Genomic DNA, 15,613 nt, shown 5'->3' on the forward strand with positions numbered 1-15,613 from the left:
CCTCAAGTTCGTTGTTGCCTGTTGTGTTCAGTATCTGTTTTCATTTGGTTTGTAGCCCCTCATGGCTTGTTATTTTGCAGTTTATTGTTAAAGTTATCACTCACTGCTAAATCGTATCTGCTGCGGAGCTTTTGGGTCAAGCGCCCTTTACATTCCCTGGCACTATCTAGGGCAATAGCCTCCCTCAGTCAGGGACTTCTTCCAAAGGAAGTGCCTCAAGACAGAGGCGTCCATAATTAAAGACGCTCATTTCCAGGGACATGCTGTCTTCTCATTACTACCATCAGGGAGGAGGTGCAGAAGCCTGAAGAGCCACACTCAATAATTTAGGAACAGTTTCGTTCCCTCCACCGTCAAATTTCTGAGCAGTCCATGAACCTATGATAACTAACTTGATATTCCTCTTCCACTGCTGTCTGTCTAACTATCTAACTTACAATGTTTTTTCATGTCTTGCACTGCACTGCTGCCTCTAAACAACAGGTTTCATGATAATAAACTCGATTCTGATTCTGATTCATATGTTTGGGTTCACAGTGGCTGTGGCAGGAGAAAGAGACAGAAGGTGATTCAAAGTGATATTTCAAAACTCAGAAATGTCCTAACTATATAGCTGAAGAATTGAAAACTTGAAAAAAAATCAAGATTAATACTCAGAAAGTCACCTCTCAGATGCTCTGTGTGGGAAGACGTTGTTTATGAAAAGTTAACTGAGGCGAGAGAATCTATGACATGTATCAAATTAATGATGAATTATTGTCCTATAACCAAAGTAGTTCTGTTTTGCTTCTTTCATTTTCCTGTTTACTATTTGTGCAGTCTTCACTTCCTGGATAAGTCACTATTGTTAATATACCCTTAGTCCTCTTTATCTGCAATATTTAAAGCATCAGAGAGTGGTGGTTAAATTGGAAACACAAGAGACTGCAGATGCAGGAATCAGGAGCAATAGATGATTTGCTGGGGGATCGCAATGTGTCAGGCAGCATCTGTGGAGAAAAATGGGATGGTGGACATTTCAGGTTGTGACCCTTCATCTAGACTGGACTTCTCTCCACAGATGCTGCCTGACCAATTGAGTTCCTAAAGCCACACTCGGGTTGGTGAAACAACACCTTATATTCCGTCTGGGTAGCCTCCACCCTGATGGCATGAACATTGACTTCTCTAACTTCCGTTAATGCCCCACCTCCCCCTCGTACCCCATCTGTTATTGTCCATCCTCTGGGCTTCCCCTCTCCCCCTTTCTCTCTCCCTTGGCCTCCCGTCCCATGATCCTCTCATATCCCTTTTGCCAATCAACTGTCCAGCTCTTAGCTCCATCCCTCCCCCTCCTGCCTTCTCCTGAAATTTTGGATCCCCCCCTCCCCCTCCCCCTCCCACTTTCACATCTCTTATTAGCTCTTCTTTAAGTTAGTCCTGACGAAGGGTCTCGGCCTGAAACGTCGACTGTACTTCTTCCTAGAGATGCTACCTGGCCTGTTGCGTTAACCAGCAACTTTTATGTGAGTTCCTAAAGTGTTTTGTTTGTCGCTAAAATGAACATCCATTCCTTCCCAAAAATGAGAGATTGGCAAATGGAATAAAGTTACCATGGATTTTTAGGCAAGTAGCAAGTAAGTTTGTTTCCCTGGCAGTTGACACCATAACACCCACTGCAGAATGCAATATATAATTCTTGAAAGCCCCAACCTTTTGAAGAATCACAGCAACAGCCAATGTTATAACTAGTCCAAAAACAGTCAATGATTATTTGAAATGCCTAGCAGGGGTGCTGTCCTTCATTTGTCTTAATGTGGATTCATCTGTGTAAGTTTAAGAGAGAGTATTCAGTAGAAAGTGGCATTTAGCATCAATGGTATCCAATCAGATTTCCATTTCATGATTTGGATATTTCTGCCAGGCATTAGTTGTGGTGCCTGCTCTAATATTCTGATCAGCTCTATGGATACTATTTGTGTGTGCATTGTTTGTTGATTCTAAATGGAAGCTGTTAAACCAGATGTTAGATGCAAATGGTCTGAATTTTATATCACTGAGGTGGAATAATTTTATTATTTTTTTACATAGAGATACAGCACAATAACAGACTATTCTGGCCCAATGAGCCCACATCACCCAATGTGAGCAATTGACCTACTAACCTGTACGTGATTGGAATGCAGGAGGAAACCCACACTGTCACAGGGAGAATGTACAAACTCCTTACAGACAGCAGTGGAAATGGGGTTGAGAGGAAAACTGGATCAGCCATGATGAAATGGTGGACCAGACTCGATGGGCTGAATGGCCTAATTCTGCTCCTATATCTTATGGTTTTATGAACCTGGGTTAAAGGGGCTGTAATAGTGTTACACTAGTGGCTACACTACATGCCACCAGATCCTCCAATGTTAGTTCTTGTAGATGATACTAAAATACTCTGTCTAGAAGGTTATGAAGAATTACAGGGAGATCTCAATCAGTTGGCTTTGTGTGCTGAGGATTGGCATGGCTTTTAATCCAGATAAACGTGAGGCATTGCACATTTAGAGATCAAACGAGAGTGGAACTTGATAGTTTCCTGGGGACCTAAGAAGACAAGTGCATAGTTCACTGGAAGCAGTCTCAGGTTGATTGAAATTTAAAAAACGGTGTTTGGCACTTTGTCTTCATTGCTCAGGATACTGAGAAACTATATTGCAATTACATGAGACATTGGTGACGCCTCACTTGAATTACTGTGTACAGTTTTGGTCAGTCTATTATTTTTTGAAGAAGGAAGTTTTAAAGACTCACTGCTCTGAGAAAAAAACAATTGCCTTATCTCTGTCTTAAATTTATTACTTTGTTTTAAACAGCCACTTTATTTCCAGGTTCTCTCACTAGAGGAAACATACCTGTCAAACTTGCTCAGGTTTTCATTAGTTTTAATCATCTTCCAGCAGTCACCTCAACCAAACCCTTCTCAGCCTGACTTTCACTGCCTTTTCCTCATTAGGCAACCTTCACATTCCAGGTACTAGTTTGGTAAACCAACTTTGAACAGCTTTCAAAGCATTTTCACCCAACCTAAAATAGACAAATACTATATGTGGTTTAAATATGATCTCACCAATAAATCATATACTGTAACTGAAGCATAAATCTTTTACATTTGCATTCAATAACATTCGGTTAGCTTTCCAATTATCCACCATATCTGCATCTGTTGATCATGCACCAGGAACACATACTTTCTGCATCTCAGAGCTCTGAAAGATAACATACATTTTGTGTGTGTTGCTTGGATATTCAGCATCTGCAGATTTTCTCTTGTTTGTGAAAAGACACCAGCTGTCTACTCTATCTATGCCTCTCCCAACCGCTTCAATTTCAGTCATGTCTCTCTGAGTCTGTGCTGCTCCAGGAAAAACAACCCAAATTTGTTCAACCTCTCCTTAGAGTGCATGTCCTTCACTGAGTATTTTCAAGACCAAGAAAGATTTCTGAATTTCATTGGAGGGACATGTGCCAAAGGCAGTCTACAATTTTCACTACACATTCTGGGCCAATGTAGCTTGCCAACCATGCAGAACAACACATAACACAACAAAACAGAACATACCAAGCAAAAAATGCAACAACAGCAAATCTTCTCCCTCCCTAAAATCCACCCACCCGCCTATACATGTATACAGTCCTTGAGCTCTCGGACAGGCCGTCCTTTTTTGGCCTCCAGTCTTCAGTAGTCATTAGGCCTTTGACATCGCCAGCGGACTTCCAGAGATTATTAAATATAAAATAATAAATAATATTATTCTCACAATAATTTAACAAACAACAGTAAAAAACTGCATGGCCTAGATCAAGAGATCGGAGGTGGAAAGGTTTATAGCTTTAAATTCCTCAGTGTTATCATTTTAGAGAATCTGTCCTGGAACCAACATGTAAGTGCCAGTTTGCACAGGTTCAATATGTCACCTGAAACTTTGACAAACTTCTATAGAGCCATAGTGGAGAGTATCTGACTGGTTGCATCATGGCCAGGCATGGAAACAGCAATGCCAATGAATGGAAGCGCCTACAAAACGTGGTAGATATGGCCCAGTCCATCACGGTTAAAGCGCACCCCACCACTGAGTACATCTACATAGAGTGATGCCTTAGGAAAACAGCTCCATCATCACTGAACCCCACCACCCAGGGCAAGCTCTCTTCTTGCTGCTGCGATCAGGAAAAAGGTACAGGAGCCTCATGACCCTTGCCACCAGGTTCAGGAACAGTTATTACCCCTCAACTATCAGGCTCTTGAACCAGAGGGGACAACTTCATTCAACTTTACTTGCCCCATCACTGAACTGTTCCCACAACCTAAGGACTTGCTTTCAAGGGCTCTTCACCTCATGTTCTTGATATTTATTGCCTATTTATTTATTATTATTTCTTTTTTTTCTCTTTCTTTTTGAATTTGCACTATGTGTTTTTTTTCACATTGGTTGTTATCCATCCTGATGGGAGCAGCCTTTCATTGATCCTTGTGTCTTGTATTTACTGTGATTGCCCACAAGAAAATGAATCTCAGGGTGGTATATGGTGACATACATTTACTTTTATAATAAATTTACTTTGAACTGTGAAGAAACAGAAAAAGGAGTATCTGCTGGTCAGGCGTTCTTCTTAATTCTGAAATAGCCTCTGCGTTTCCGACATGGAGTAATTTACTTCTGTGATGTTTCGTCTCCACGGAGTTGTCACTGCCTATGTTCCGGAAATCCTCCATTCTTGTTCTTTTCCATATCAGATCAATCTATGATGTTTCAAATTCATTGACTCAAACTCATCTGACTGACTTGTTTCAACTTCTTATTGGATGTGGCCCAAGGATACCACGTGGAACCTAATCAAATGCCTTACTAAAATCCATATACAAAACATTCATTGCTTTACCTTCATCAATTTGTCATTCAGGCTCGTGAGATATACCCTGCCCCACACAAAGCCATGATGTATCCATAATCAGACCATGCTTCTCCAATACTCGTAAATCCTGTCTCTAAGAATCCTCTCCAATAACTTGCCCACCACTGAAGTAAAACTCACAGGCCTAAAGTTCCCATGGTTACCCCTACTGGCTTTCTTCAACAAAGGAATACCATTTGCCACCCTCCCATCATCTAGTACTGCTCCTGTGGCAGGTGAGGATGCAAAGTCCATGCTAAAGGTATAGCATTCTCTCCCCTTGCATCCAATATTAACCTGGGGAATACCCCAACTAGTTCTGGGGACTTATCTATTCTATCATAGAAACATAGAAAATAGGTGCAGGAGTAGGCCATTCGGCCCTTCGAGCCTGCACCGCCATTCAGTAAGATCATGGCTGATCATTCAACTCAGAACCCTGTACCAGCCTTCCCCCCAGACCCCCTGATCCCTTTAGCCACAAGGGCCATATCTAACTCCCTCTTAAATATAGCCAATAAACTGGCCTCAACTGTTTCCTGTGGCAGAGAATTCCACAGATTCACCACTCTCTGTGTGAAGAAGTTTTTCCTAATCTCGGTCCTAAAAGGCTTCCCCTTTATCCTCAAACTGTGACCACTCGTTCTGGACTTCCCCAACATCGGGAACAATCTTCCTGCATCTAGCCTGTCCAATCCCTTTAGGATTTTATATGCATCAATAAGATCCCCCCTCAATCTTCTAAATTCCAGCGAGTATAAGCTTAGTCGATCCAGTCTTTCATCATATGAAAGTCCTGCCATCCCAGGAATCAATCTGGTGAACCTTCTTTGTACTCCCTCTATGGCAAGGATGTCCTTCCTCAGATTAGGGACCAAAACTGCACACAATACTCCAGGTGTGGTCTCACCAAGGCCTTGTACAACTGCAGTAGTATCTCTCTGCTCCTGTACTCGAATCCTCTTGTTATGAATGCCAGCATACCATTCGCCTTTTTCACCGCCTGCTGTACCTGCATGCCCACTTTCAATGACTGGTGTATAATGACACCCAGGTCTCATTGCACCTCCCCTTTTCCTAATTGGCCACCATTCAGATAATAATCTGTTTTCCTGTTCTTGCCACCAAAGTGGATAACCTCACATTTATCTACATTAAATTGCATCTGCCATGAATTTGCCCACTCACCTAACCTATCCAAGTCACCCTGCATCCTCTTAGCATCCTCCTCACAGCTAACACTGCCGCCCAGCTTCGTATCATCTGCAAACTTGGAGATGCTGCACTTAATTCCCTCATCCAAGTCATTAATATATATTGTAAACAACTGGGGTCCCAGCACTGAGCCTTGCAGTACCCCACTAGGCACTGCCTGTGATTCTGAAAAGGTCCCGTTTATTCCCACTCTTTGCTTCCTGTCTGCCAACCAATTCTCTATCCACATCAATACCTTACCCCCAATACCGTGTGCTTTAAGTTTGCACACTAATCTCCTGTGTGGGACCTTGTCAAAAGCCTTTTGAAAATCCAAATATACCACATCCACTGGTTCTCCCCTATCCACTCTACTAGTTACATCCTCAAAAAATTCTATGAGATTCGTCAGACATGATTTTCCTTTCACAAATCCATGCTGACTTGTCCGATGATTTCACCGCTTTCCAAATGTGCTGTTATCACATCTTTGATAACTGACTCTAGCATTTTCACCACCACCAATCTCAGGCTAACCGGTCTATAATTCCCTGGTTTCTCTCTCCCTTTTTTAAAAAGTGGGGTTACATTAGCCACCCTCCAATCCTCAGGAACTAGTCCAGAATCTAACGAGTTTTGAAAAATTATCACTAATGCATCCACTATTTCTTGGGCTACTTCCTTAAGCACTCTGGGATGCAGACCATCTGGCCCTGGGGATTTATCTGCCTTTAATCCCTTCAATTTATCTAACACCACTTCCCTACTAACATGTATTTCCCTCAGTTCCTCCACCTCACTGGATCCTATGTCTCCTACTATTTCCGGAAGATTACTTATGTCCTCCTTGGTGAAGGCAGAACCAAAGTAGTTATTCAATTGGTCTGCCATGTCCTTGCTCCCCATAATCAATTCACCTGTTTCTGTCTGTAGGGGACCTACATTTGTCTTAACCAATCTTTTTCTTTTCACATATCTATAAAAGCTTTTACAGTCAGTTTTTATGTTCCCTGCCAGTTTTCTCTCATAATCCTTTTTCCCCCTTCCTAATAAAGCCCTTTGTCCTCCTCTGCTGGACTCTGAATTTCTCCCAGTCCTCAGGTGAGTCACTTTTTCTGGCTAATTTGTATGCTTCTTCTTTGGAATTGATACTATCCCTAATTTCCCTTGTCAGCCACAGGTGCACTACCTTCCTTGATTTATTCTTTTGCCAAACTGGGATGAACAATTGTTGTAGTTCATCCATGTGATCTTTAAATGCTTGCCATTGCATATCCACCGTCAACCCTTTAAGTGTCATTTGCCAGTCTATCTTAGCTAATTCACGTCTCATACCTTCAAAGTTACCCTTCTTTAAGTTCAGAACCTTTGTTTCTGAATTAACTATGCCACTCTCCATCTTAATGAAGAATTCCACCATATTATGGTCACTCTTACCCAAGGGGCCTCTCACGACAAGATTGCTAATTAACCCTTCCTCATTGCTCAATACCCAGTCTAGAATAGCCTGCTCTCCAGTTGGTTCCTCCACATGTTGGTTCAAAAAACCATCCCGCATACGTACCAAGAAATCCTCTTCCTCAGCACCCTTACCAATTTGCTTCACCCAATCTATATGTAGATTGAAGTCACCTATTATAACTGCTGTTCCTTTATTGCACACATTTCTAATTTCCTGTTTAATACCATCCCCAACCTCCCTACTACTGTTAGGTGGCCTGTACACAACTCCTACCAGCGTTTTCTGCCCGTTAGTGTTATGCAGCTCTACCCATATCAATTCCACATCCTCCCGGCTAATGACCTTCCTTTCTATTGCGTTAATCTCCTCTCTAACCAGCAATGCTACCCCACCTCCTTTTCTTTCATGCCTATCCCTCCTGAATACTGAATATCCCTGAATGTTGAGCTCCCATCCCTGGTCACCCTGGAGCCATGTCTCTGTGATCCCAACTATATCCTAATGTTTTTGAAAAGTCTGCTTTCTTAACATCACCATGTTCAAGTATATCAGTCTGTTTTACCCTGTCCTCACAAATTCAAGGTCCTCTCACTGGTGAATACTGAAACAAAGACCTCTGACTTCAGGCATGTTTCCTCTACTATCTCTGATAGGTCCTACCTTCACTCTGGTTATCCTCCTGTTCTTCACATGGGTGTAGAATACATTGGGGTTTTTCTTAATCCTGCTCACCAAGGCCTTCTTATGGCCCTTCGAACTCTCCTGTCCATCTTCAGCTTCTTACTCGCCACCTTGTAACTCTCTAGAGATCTGGCTGATCTTTGCTTCCTGAACCTTAGGTAAGCTTCTTTCTTCTTTTTGATGAGATTCTCCCCATCTAGAGCCCCCAGAAAGTGCTCACTAAATAACTTCCACCCTTCTGTTGTGCATTTCCCTGACCAAATCTCTTCCCAATTTATGCTCCCTAGTTCCTGCCTGATAGTGTTATAATCCTCTTCCCAGAATTAAATATTTTCCAAGACCATTTGCTCCTGTTCCTCTGCAAGGCTATAGTAAAGTTCGGGAGTTGTTGTCACCGTCTTTGAAATGCTCTCCCAGCGAGAGGTCTGACATAGGTTTTTTTTCCAAAGTTGATGCTTCGTATCAATTGAAGTTTTTTAAGGACCCAAATTCAATTAATTTTGCTGAATACCAATGAAAATTAAAGTAACTATCTAAGCTGAACTAAAATATAAACAATAAGAAAAATTAATCCTTATGGTTAGAATTGTTTTCATCTGAGTACCCTGCAGTGGCAGTTTGAATTTTATATCCAGATAATTACAGGATCTGTGTTTATGCAAATTGCTTTAACTTTTGGTTATAGTAGACTTTTAAAGGTTGCCATCCATTTGGAAGAAATGAGAACCTCCTGAAGGAATCCAGATCACGACAGGTGCCCAAGGCTGGGTCATATGCTTAGGGTGAGTTGGAAAGAAAACATTCCACAGCCGCATTTTTGTTTATCTTGCTCATAGAACTAAAACGGTAGTGGAGAAAAAGGAAATGTGACCAGCTGAAACATAGGAACACCCAGACAGCTGTTTTTTTTGAAGGCTAGAGCAAGCTACTGTTTGCTACTTACCTTGACGTTGTCAAATTTCTACTTTACAATATTATAAATCATTGATCTGCAACATTGGTTCCAATTTTGCCAATATCTTGAACATCTCTGTACGTGCAGTCAATTGCAGATGGCATGAACCTATGTAGCACAAAGATATTCTGGATACTGGAATCCAGAGCATCAAACTGTCTGCTGGAAGAACTCAGCAGGTCGAGCAGCATCCATGAAAGGAAAGGAATTTTTGACATTTTGTGTCGAAAACCTGCATCAGGATGGATGGGAATTTCCACCCAAAACATTGACCATTCCTTTCCTCCTACAGATGCCGAGTTCTTCCAGCAGATTGTTTGTTCAATAGTTCCATTTAATATCAGAGAATGTATACAATATACAACCTGAAATTTGTTGCTCCTGAACTTATGTACCTGCTAATGAAGAGCAAATTTCACTATGCTTGACCATATCGCTTAGCATCTCTTGGATTTAGGCTCAGATTCAGGTTTATTATAAGACCATAAGATATAGGAGCAGAATTGGGCCATCTGGTCCATTGATTCTGCTCTCTCATGTCATTATGGCTAATCCAATTTTCCTCTCAGCTCCAACCTCCTGTCTTCTCCCTGTATCCTTTCATACCCTGACCAATCAAAAATCAGTCAACCTCTGCCTTAAAAATTCCTCAATTTCACTACTCTATGGTTGAAGAATTTCCTCTTCATCTCTGTTCTAAAAGGATGCCCCTCTATTCTGAGGCTGTGTACTCTGGTCTTAGACTCTCCCACCATAGGAAGCATCCTCTCCACATCCACTCTATGAAGGCCTTTCTCCATTCGATAGGTTTCAATGAGGTCACCCCCATTCTTCTGAATTCTCATGATTGCAGGTCCAGGGCCATCAAATGATCTTCATATGAAAAGCTATTCAATCTTGAAATCATTTTTGTGAACTTTCTTTGAACCTTCTCCAGCTTCAGTACATTCTTTCTAAGATAAGGGGCCCAAACCTGCTCACAATACTCCAAGTGCGGACTCACCAGTGCTTTATAACCTCTCAACATTACATCCTTGAAATGAATGCTAACATTACATTTTCCTACTTCATCACTGACTCAATCTGCAAATTAACCTTTAGGGAATCTTGCACAAGAACTCCCAAGTCCCTTTGCACCTCAGTTTTTTGTATTTTCTCTCTATTTAGAGAATAGTCAACCCTTTCATTTCTTCTACCAAAGTGCATGACCATACACTGACACTATTTTCCATCTGCCATTCTCCTAATCTGATGAAGTCCTTCTGTACCCACTCTAATTCCTCAAAACTACCTGCCCCTCCACCTATCTTCATACCGTCTGCAAACTTTGCAACAAATCCATCATCCAAATCACTGGCACATAATGTAAAAAGAATTGTTCCCAACATAGACCCCGTCACTAGTCACTAGCAGCCAACCAGAGAAGGCTCTCTTTATTCCCATTATTTGCCTCCTGCCAATCAGCCAATGCTTTATCCATGCTAGAATCTTTTCTGTAATACCATGGGCTTGTAGCTTGTCAAGTAGCCTCACGTGTGGCACCTTGTTAAAGTCCTTTTGAAAAACCAAGTACACATCAAGCAGTTCTCCTTTTTCTATCCTGCTTGTTATTTCTTCCAAAGAATTCCTTGATTTGTCAGGCAAAATTTTCCCTTGAGGAAACCAAGCTGACTACAGCTTATTTTATCATGTGCCTTGAAGTACACTTATTATAACTTTTATATATGAAATCAGTCGTTTTGCAGCAGCAGTACAATGCAAAAGCATAAAATTACCATAAATTACAAAGTAAACCGTGCACAAAAATGAATAATGAGGTAGTGTTTGTGGGTTAATGGATCATTGAAAAATCTGGTGGTTAAAGAGTAGAAACTGTTCCTGAATTGTTGAGTGTGGGTCTTCAGGCTCTTGTACCTTCTATTGGTTATAGTATCAAAAAGAAACCATGTCCTAAATACTGATTGATGATGCCTTCCTGAGGTATCACCTCTTGAAAGTGTCCTTGATGGTGGGAAGGGTTGTGCTCACGATAGAACTAACTGAATCAACAGCCCTCTGCAGTCTCTTGAGATCTTGTATATTGAAGGCTCCATACCAGGCTGTGATGCATCATGAAAATGGTGGAGTTTGTCATTAAAACGTAGGTTATAATCGATACCTGTACCTGGCTGAAAGCCTGAGAATAGATTTTAGTCATATACATCAGGAAAGCACTAGATCCTTTTTCCAATCAGAATGCTCTCCACCAAAAATCGAAAGAAACTTGCATGAGATGTTGTCATACTAAATCTTCTCAAACTCTTAACAAAGTATAATACTTGCATTTACCCGTTTGCCCCAAACACAGAGCAAAAATCTGCCACTTAGTAGGCTCTTTATTACATGGGTTAATTTACACTTATGTCCATCCTTAATGGCTTTGAATTATAATGCTAATCACCTAACCCTGATTCACAGTTTTCTCTCCTTTATACTGAAACTCAACTTCTCTTGAAACTCACTATGTTCCCTGTGAAGTCAAGATAAAAATCATGAACTTTGCTCAGATCATAAATTGTGTTTTACCGTATTTTGTGACCCAATTTTGTTTTGTGCAGCCAAGTATAATTATATTTGAAGATAGAATCATTTCCACTGTAGAAAATATTGGATACAACAGATCATACTATTCACTTCTGCATAAGAGTTTTAATAACCTTTTTTTAAAGAAAAAGTATATAAATTTTCCAGTGATAATATATCGCTCTCTGTAGAGCTGACAATATTTGCTATCAGTGCAGAGTCTGCCATAGCTCAAAGGCTCCGTCTAAGTCATTCACAAATTAAAATGTACAGAAGGCAGATTTCACCTTCTCCAGATACAGCAGGAAGATGTCTGAGGTCACATAGTATTGCATCACTATATTATATTTCAGTTCTATTTTTACTGAAAACATAAGCACAGTCAACATCATATCATCCTTTAAAGAGTTTTCACTTGGTATAATCAGATCATTCTCAAGAACATAAATTACATGTGCAAGTTAATTTTTAAAAATGTATTTAGAATAATTGTATCAAATACATCCATAGTTTTAAACAAAGGTAGGAGTTATGCATAGCAGTATTAAAAATATTATATAAACCATTTTCAGTATAATCCAATTGGCATGTTGTCTTTAGTTGACAGCAAAACAGCTTTCCTGTTGATTTTTTTTGGAACTGTTATGCAGTGAAAGCATGAATCTCTTCATTGGTAATTCCTAATTCTGTGCAGAAGCTGCAGAAGAGGTAAAAAGACAAGTGAAGCATATGATATCTACAAGAACCGAAATATCAAAGTTTTGTGCAATTCAAAATTCGTCAGACTTTTCCCAGACAATTGTGGGTTGAAATTTGTCCTGTGTTGTATAATTTATAAGTACAAAATATGTGCACAGCCAACAATTCACAAAGTTCATTCTATCTGAAGTTGTACTGCAGTTGAAACTTATTTACCAAATATAATTGGGAATCAAGAATTAAGTTTCCAGTGAAAAGAGGTTTACATAGCCACAGAAACATGCACATCTTGCACAACCTCTCATGCTCCCAGAATACATCCTACACAATCTGGAAAGGTCACCAACGCCTCTACTTTCTGAGGAGGCTGAAGACAGCGGGACTATACAAACCTATACTCATGTCCTTGTATAAAGTGCAGTAGAGAACACCCTACCAAGGTGCATCACTGCATGATATGGAATCTGTATTGCCACAGACAGGAAGGCCTTACAATGAGTAGTCAAAACTGCCCAGCAAATCAAGGACATGTATACAGGAAGGTACGTAAAAAGGGCCGGTAACATCATGAAGAATCCTATCCACCCTGCTCATGGACTGCTGGTCCTACTCCCATCAGGAAAGAGGCTATGGAGCATCCACGCTAGGACTACCAGACTCAAATACAGTTACCTTCCCCAAGCAGTAAGGCTGGTCAACACCTCCACCCACTGAACCACACCTCCATACCCACCACCAGCACTATTTTATCATTTCCTGTCAGTCACCTTACGTACAGATACTTCTGTGCCTAGTGCCACTTTATGAACCTACAACCAACCTACGTAGAGAAGCTATCTTATGTATTTATTGGATTTTTTTTTCTTACTGTGTGATTTCTTTTTTGTGCCGGATTAACAGTTATTTTCTTCTCATTTACACTGCAAATAACATTAAACAATCTTGAACTGTGTGAGTGCACAGGGCTGACTGTTCCTTCTCGTCAGAGATAGGCTGAGCTTTTATGCTACCATTGCAACAGCTCCCAGTTTCAGCTACTCAGATTCAATCTTGACCTCCAGTGCTATTTGTGTACTCCTTGTTCCTGTGTAGACTTGGTAGACTGAACGGCTTCTTTATATGTCGAAAGGAATTAGTAAATGAAGATAATATATCAAAATATTAAAATAAAAAGCTCGGTATAACACACCATTCCAATAATCCTACAAAAGCTCACAGAAGGGTACAGCAATTAATACTTAATAATTTATGTTAGGGATAATTTATTATTTAGAGATAGATCTTGGTCCATTCCAGCCCAAATGAGCTGTGCCACCAAACACCCTACCTATTTAATCCTAGCCCAAGCACAGTTTACGATAACCAACTAAGGTACTAAATGGTACATTTTTGGACTGTTGGAGGAAACTTGGGCACCCGGAGAAAACCTATGAGGCCATAGGGAGAACGTTCAAATTCCTCACATACAGCACTGGAATCGAACGCCCTGACGTGTAATAGCATTGCTTTGTTATTCCACCATGGGACCCCCCCCCCCCCCAAATTGCCCATCAAGAATTCTTTTTACAATTTAGTCTCATATTTTGTACATGTATTAATATAGGCACAATTATTAATTTAAAAACTAGCAGATATTAGAGTCATAATCACAGAGCACAGAAACAGACCTTATGGTCTATGAGTACCCTTGCACTCTAATTCCATTTAACAGCACCTGGTCCAGAACTTCTATGCCTTGGCAATTAAGTACTCATCTTGATGATACTTAAATGCTGTGATGATCTCTGTCTTCACCAATGATTCAGGCAAATTGGAGCAAAATGTCACAGTTCAAAACCTTTATGTTTAACTATTAATAAAACAAGGGGAATATCATGCAGAGTATAATGAATCTTTTGCAAATTACAGTACCACTGTTGGGATCTTGTATATATACAGTGCCTATAAAAAGTATTCTTTACAAAACTGTTCAAACTCGATCAAATTGCATGGGGAGTATGAATGAACAGCCCTTTTCAAATCCAGCCACAAATTCTCAATTGGATTGAGATCAGGACATTAACTTTGTAGTATTTAAGCCATTCCTGTGTAGCTTTGGCTTTATGCTTGGGGTCATGGTTTTGCTAGAAAACAAATCTTCTCCCAAATCGCAGTTCTCTTGCAGACTGCATCAGGTTTTTCTCCAGGATTTCCCTGTATTTTGCTGCATTAATTTTGTTCTCTACCTTCACAAGCCTTACAGGCCCTGCTGCAGTGAAGCATCCCCACAGCATGATGCAGCCACCACCATGCTTCACAGTAGGAATGGTGTGTTTTTGATAATGTGTTGTGCTTAGCTTACACCAAACATAGCAATTAGTCTGATGGCCAAAAAGCTCAGTTTTGGTTTAATCAGACCATAGAACCTTCTGGCAAACTCTAGCCAAGATTTCACATGAGTTTTTTCAACAATGGCTTTCTCTTTGCCACTCTCCCATAAAGCTACGACTGGTGAAGCACCCGGGCAACAGTTATTGTATATGCAGTCTCTCTCATCTCAGCCTCTGAAGCTTGTAACTCCTCCAGAGTCATCACAGGTCTCTTGGTAGCCTCCCTCACAAATCTCCTTCTTGCATGGTCACTCACTTTTTTGAGGACAGTGATCTCTTGGCAGATTTACAGCTGTGCCATATTCTTTCCATTTCTTGATGATTGACTTAACTGTAATCCATTGGATGTTTAGTGACTTGGAAATTTTCTTGTATCCATCTCCTGACTTTTCGATAACCTTTTATGGAAGTTGCTTGGAGTGTTCTTTTGTCTTCATGGTGTAGTTCAGGGGTAGGCAACCTTAAGCACAAATGATTTTCTAGCATGCGTTATTCATTGAGGCAAAACATAACTAGATGGATAATTCCCATATTTCAAGTTTTTTATGGCATTTATCTGGCCCGTCTGCTCATTAATACGCGATCCAGCCCACAGAGGCAAAAAGGTTGCCGACCCCTCTGTAGTTTTTGCTAGGATACTGACTCACCAGCAGCTAGATCTTCCTGATACAGGTGTATTTTACTATAATCAGTTGAAGCACCTTGACTGCTCATGGGTGATCTCCATTTAACTAATTATGTGACTTCTAAAACTAATAGGCTGCACCAGTG

General features: G+C 40.6%; 1 protein-coding gene across 1 annotated transcript in view; it reads right to left on the reverse strand.

Annotated features, from left to right (window-relative positions):
* Window positions 1-11,880: 11,880 nt before the first annotated feature.
* cyb5r4 (cytochrome b5 reductase 4) overlaps window positions 11,881-15,613 on the reverse strand; it is a 143,672-nt gene continuing 139,939 nt past the window's right edge. The window contains 1 exon segment of the mRNA XM_072250276.1: window positions 11,881-12,471. Coding sequence (XP_072106377.1) covers window positions 12,417-12,471 — 55 coding nt within the window. The 3' untranslated portion in view covers window positions 11,881-12,416.

The sequence above is a fragment of the Mobula birostris genome, chromosome 2, assembly GCF_030028105.1.
Source record: "Mobula birostris isolate sMobBir1 chromosome 2, sMobBir1.hap1, whole genome shotgun sequence".
NCBI lineage: Eukaryota > Metazoa > Chordata > Chondrichthyes > Myliobatiformes > Myliobatidae > Mobula > Mobula birostris.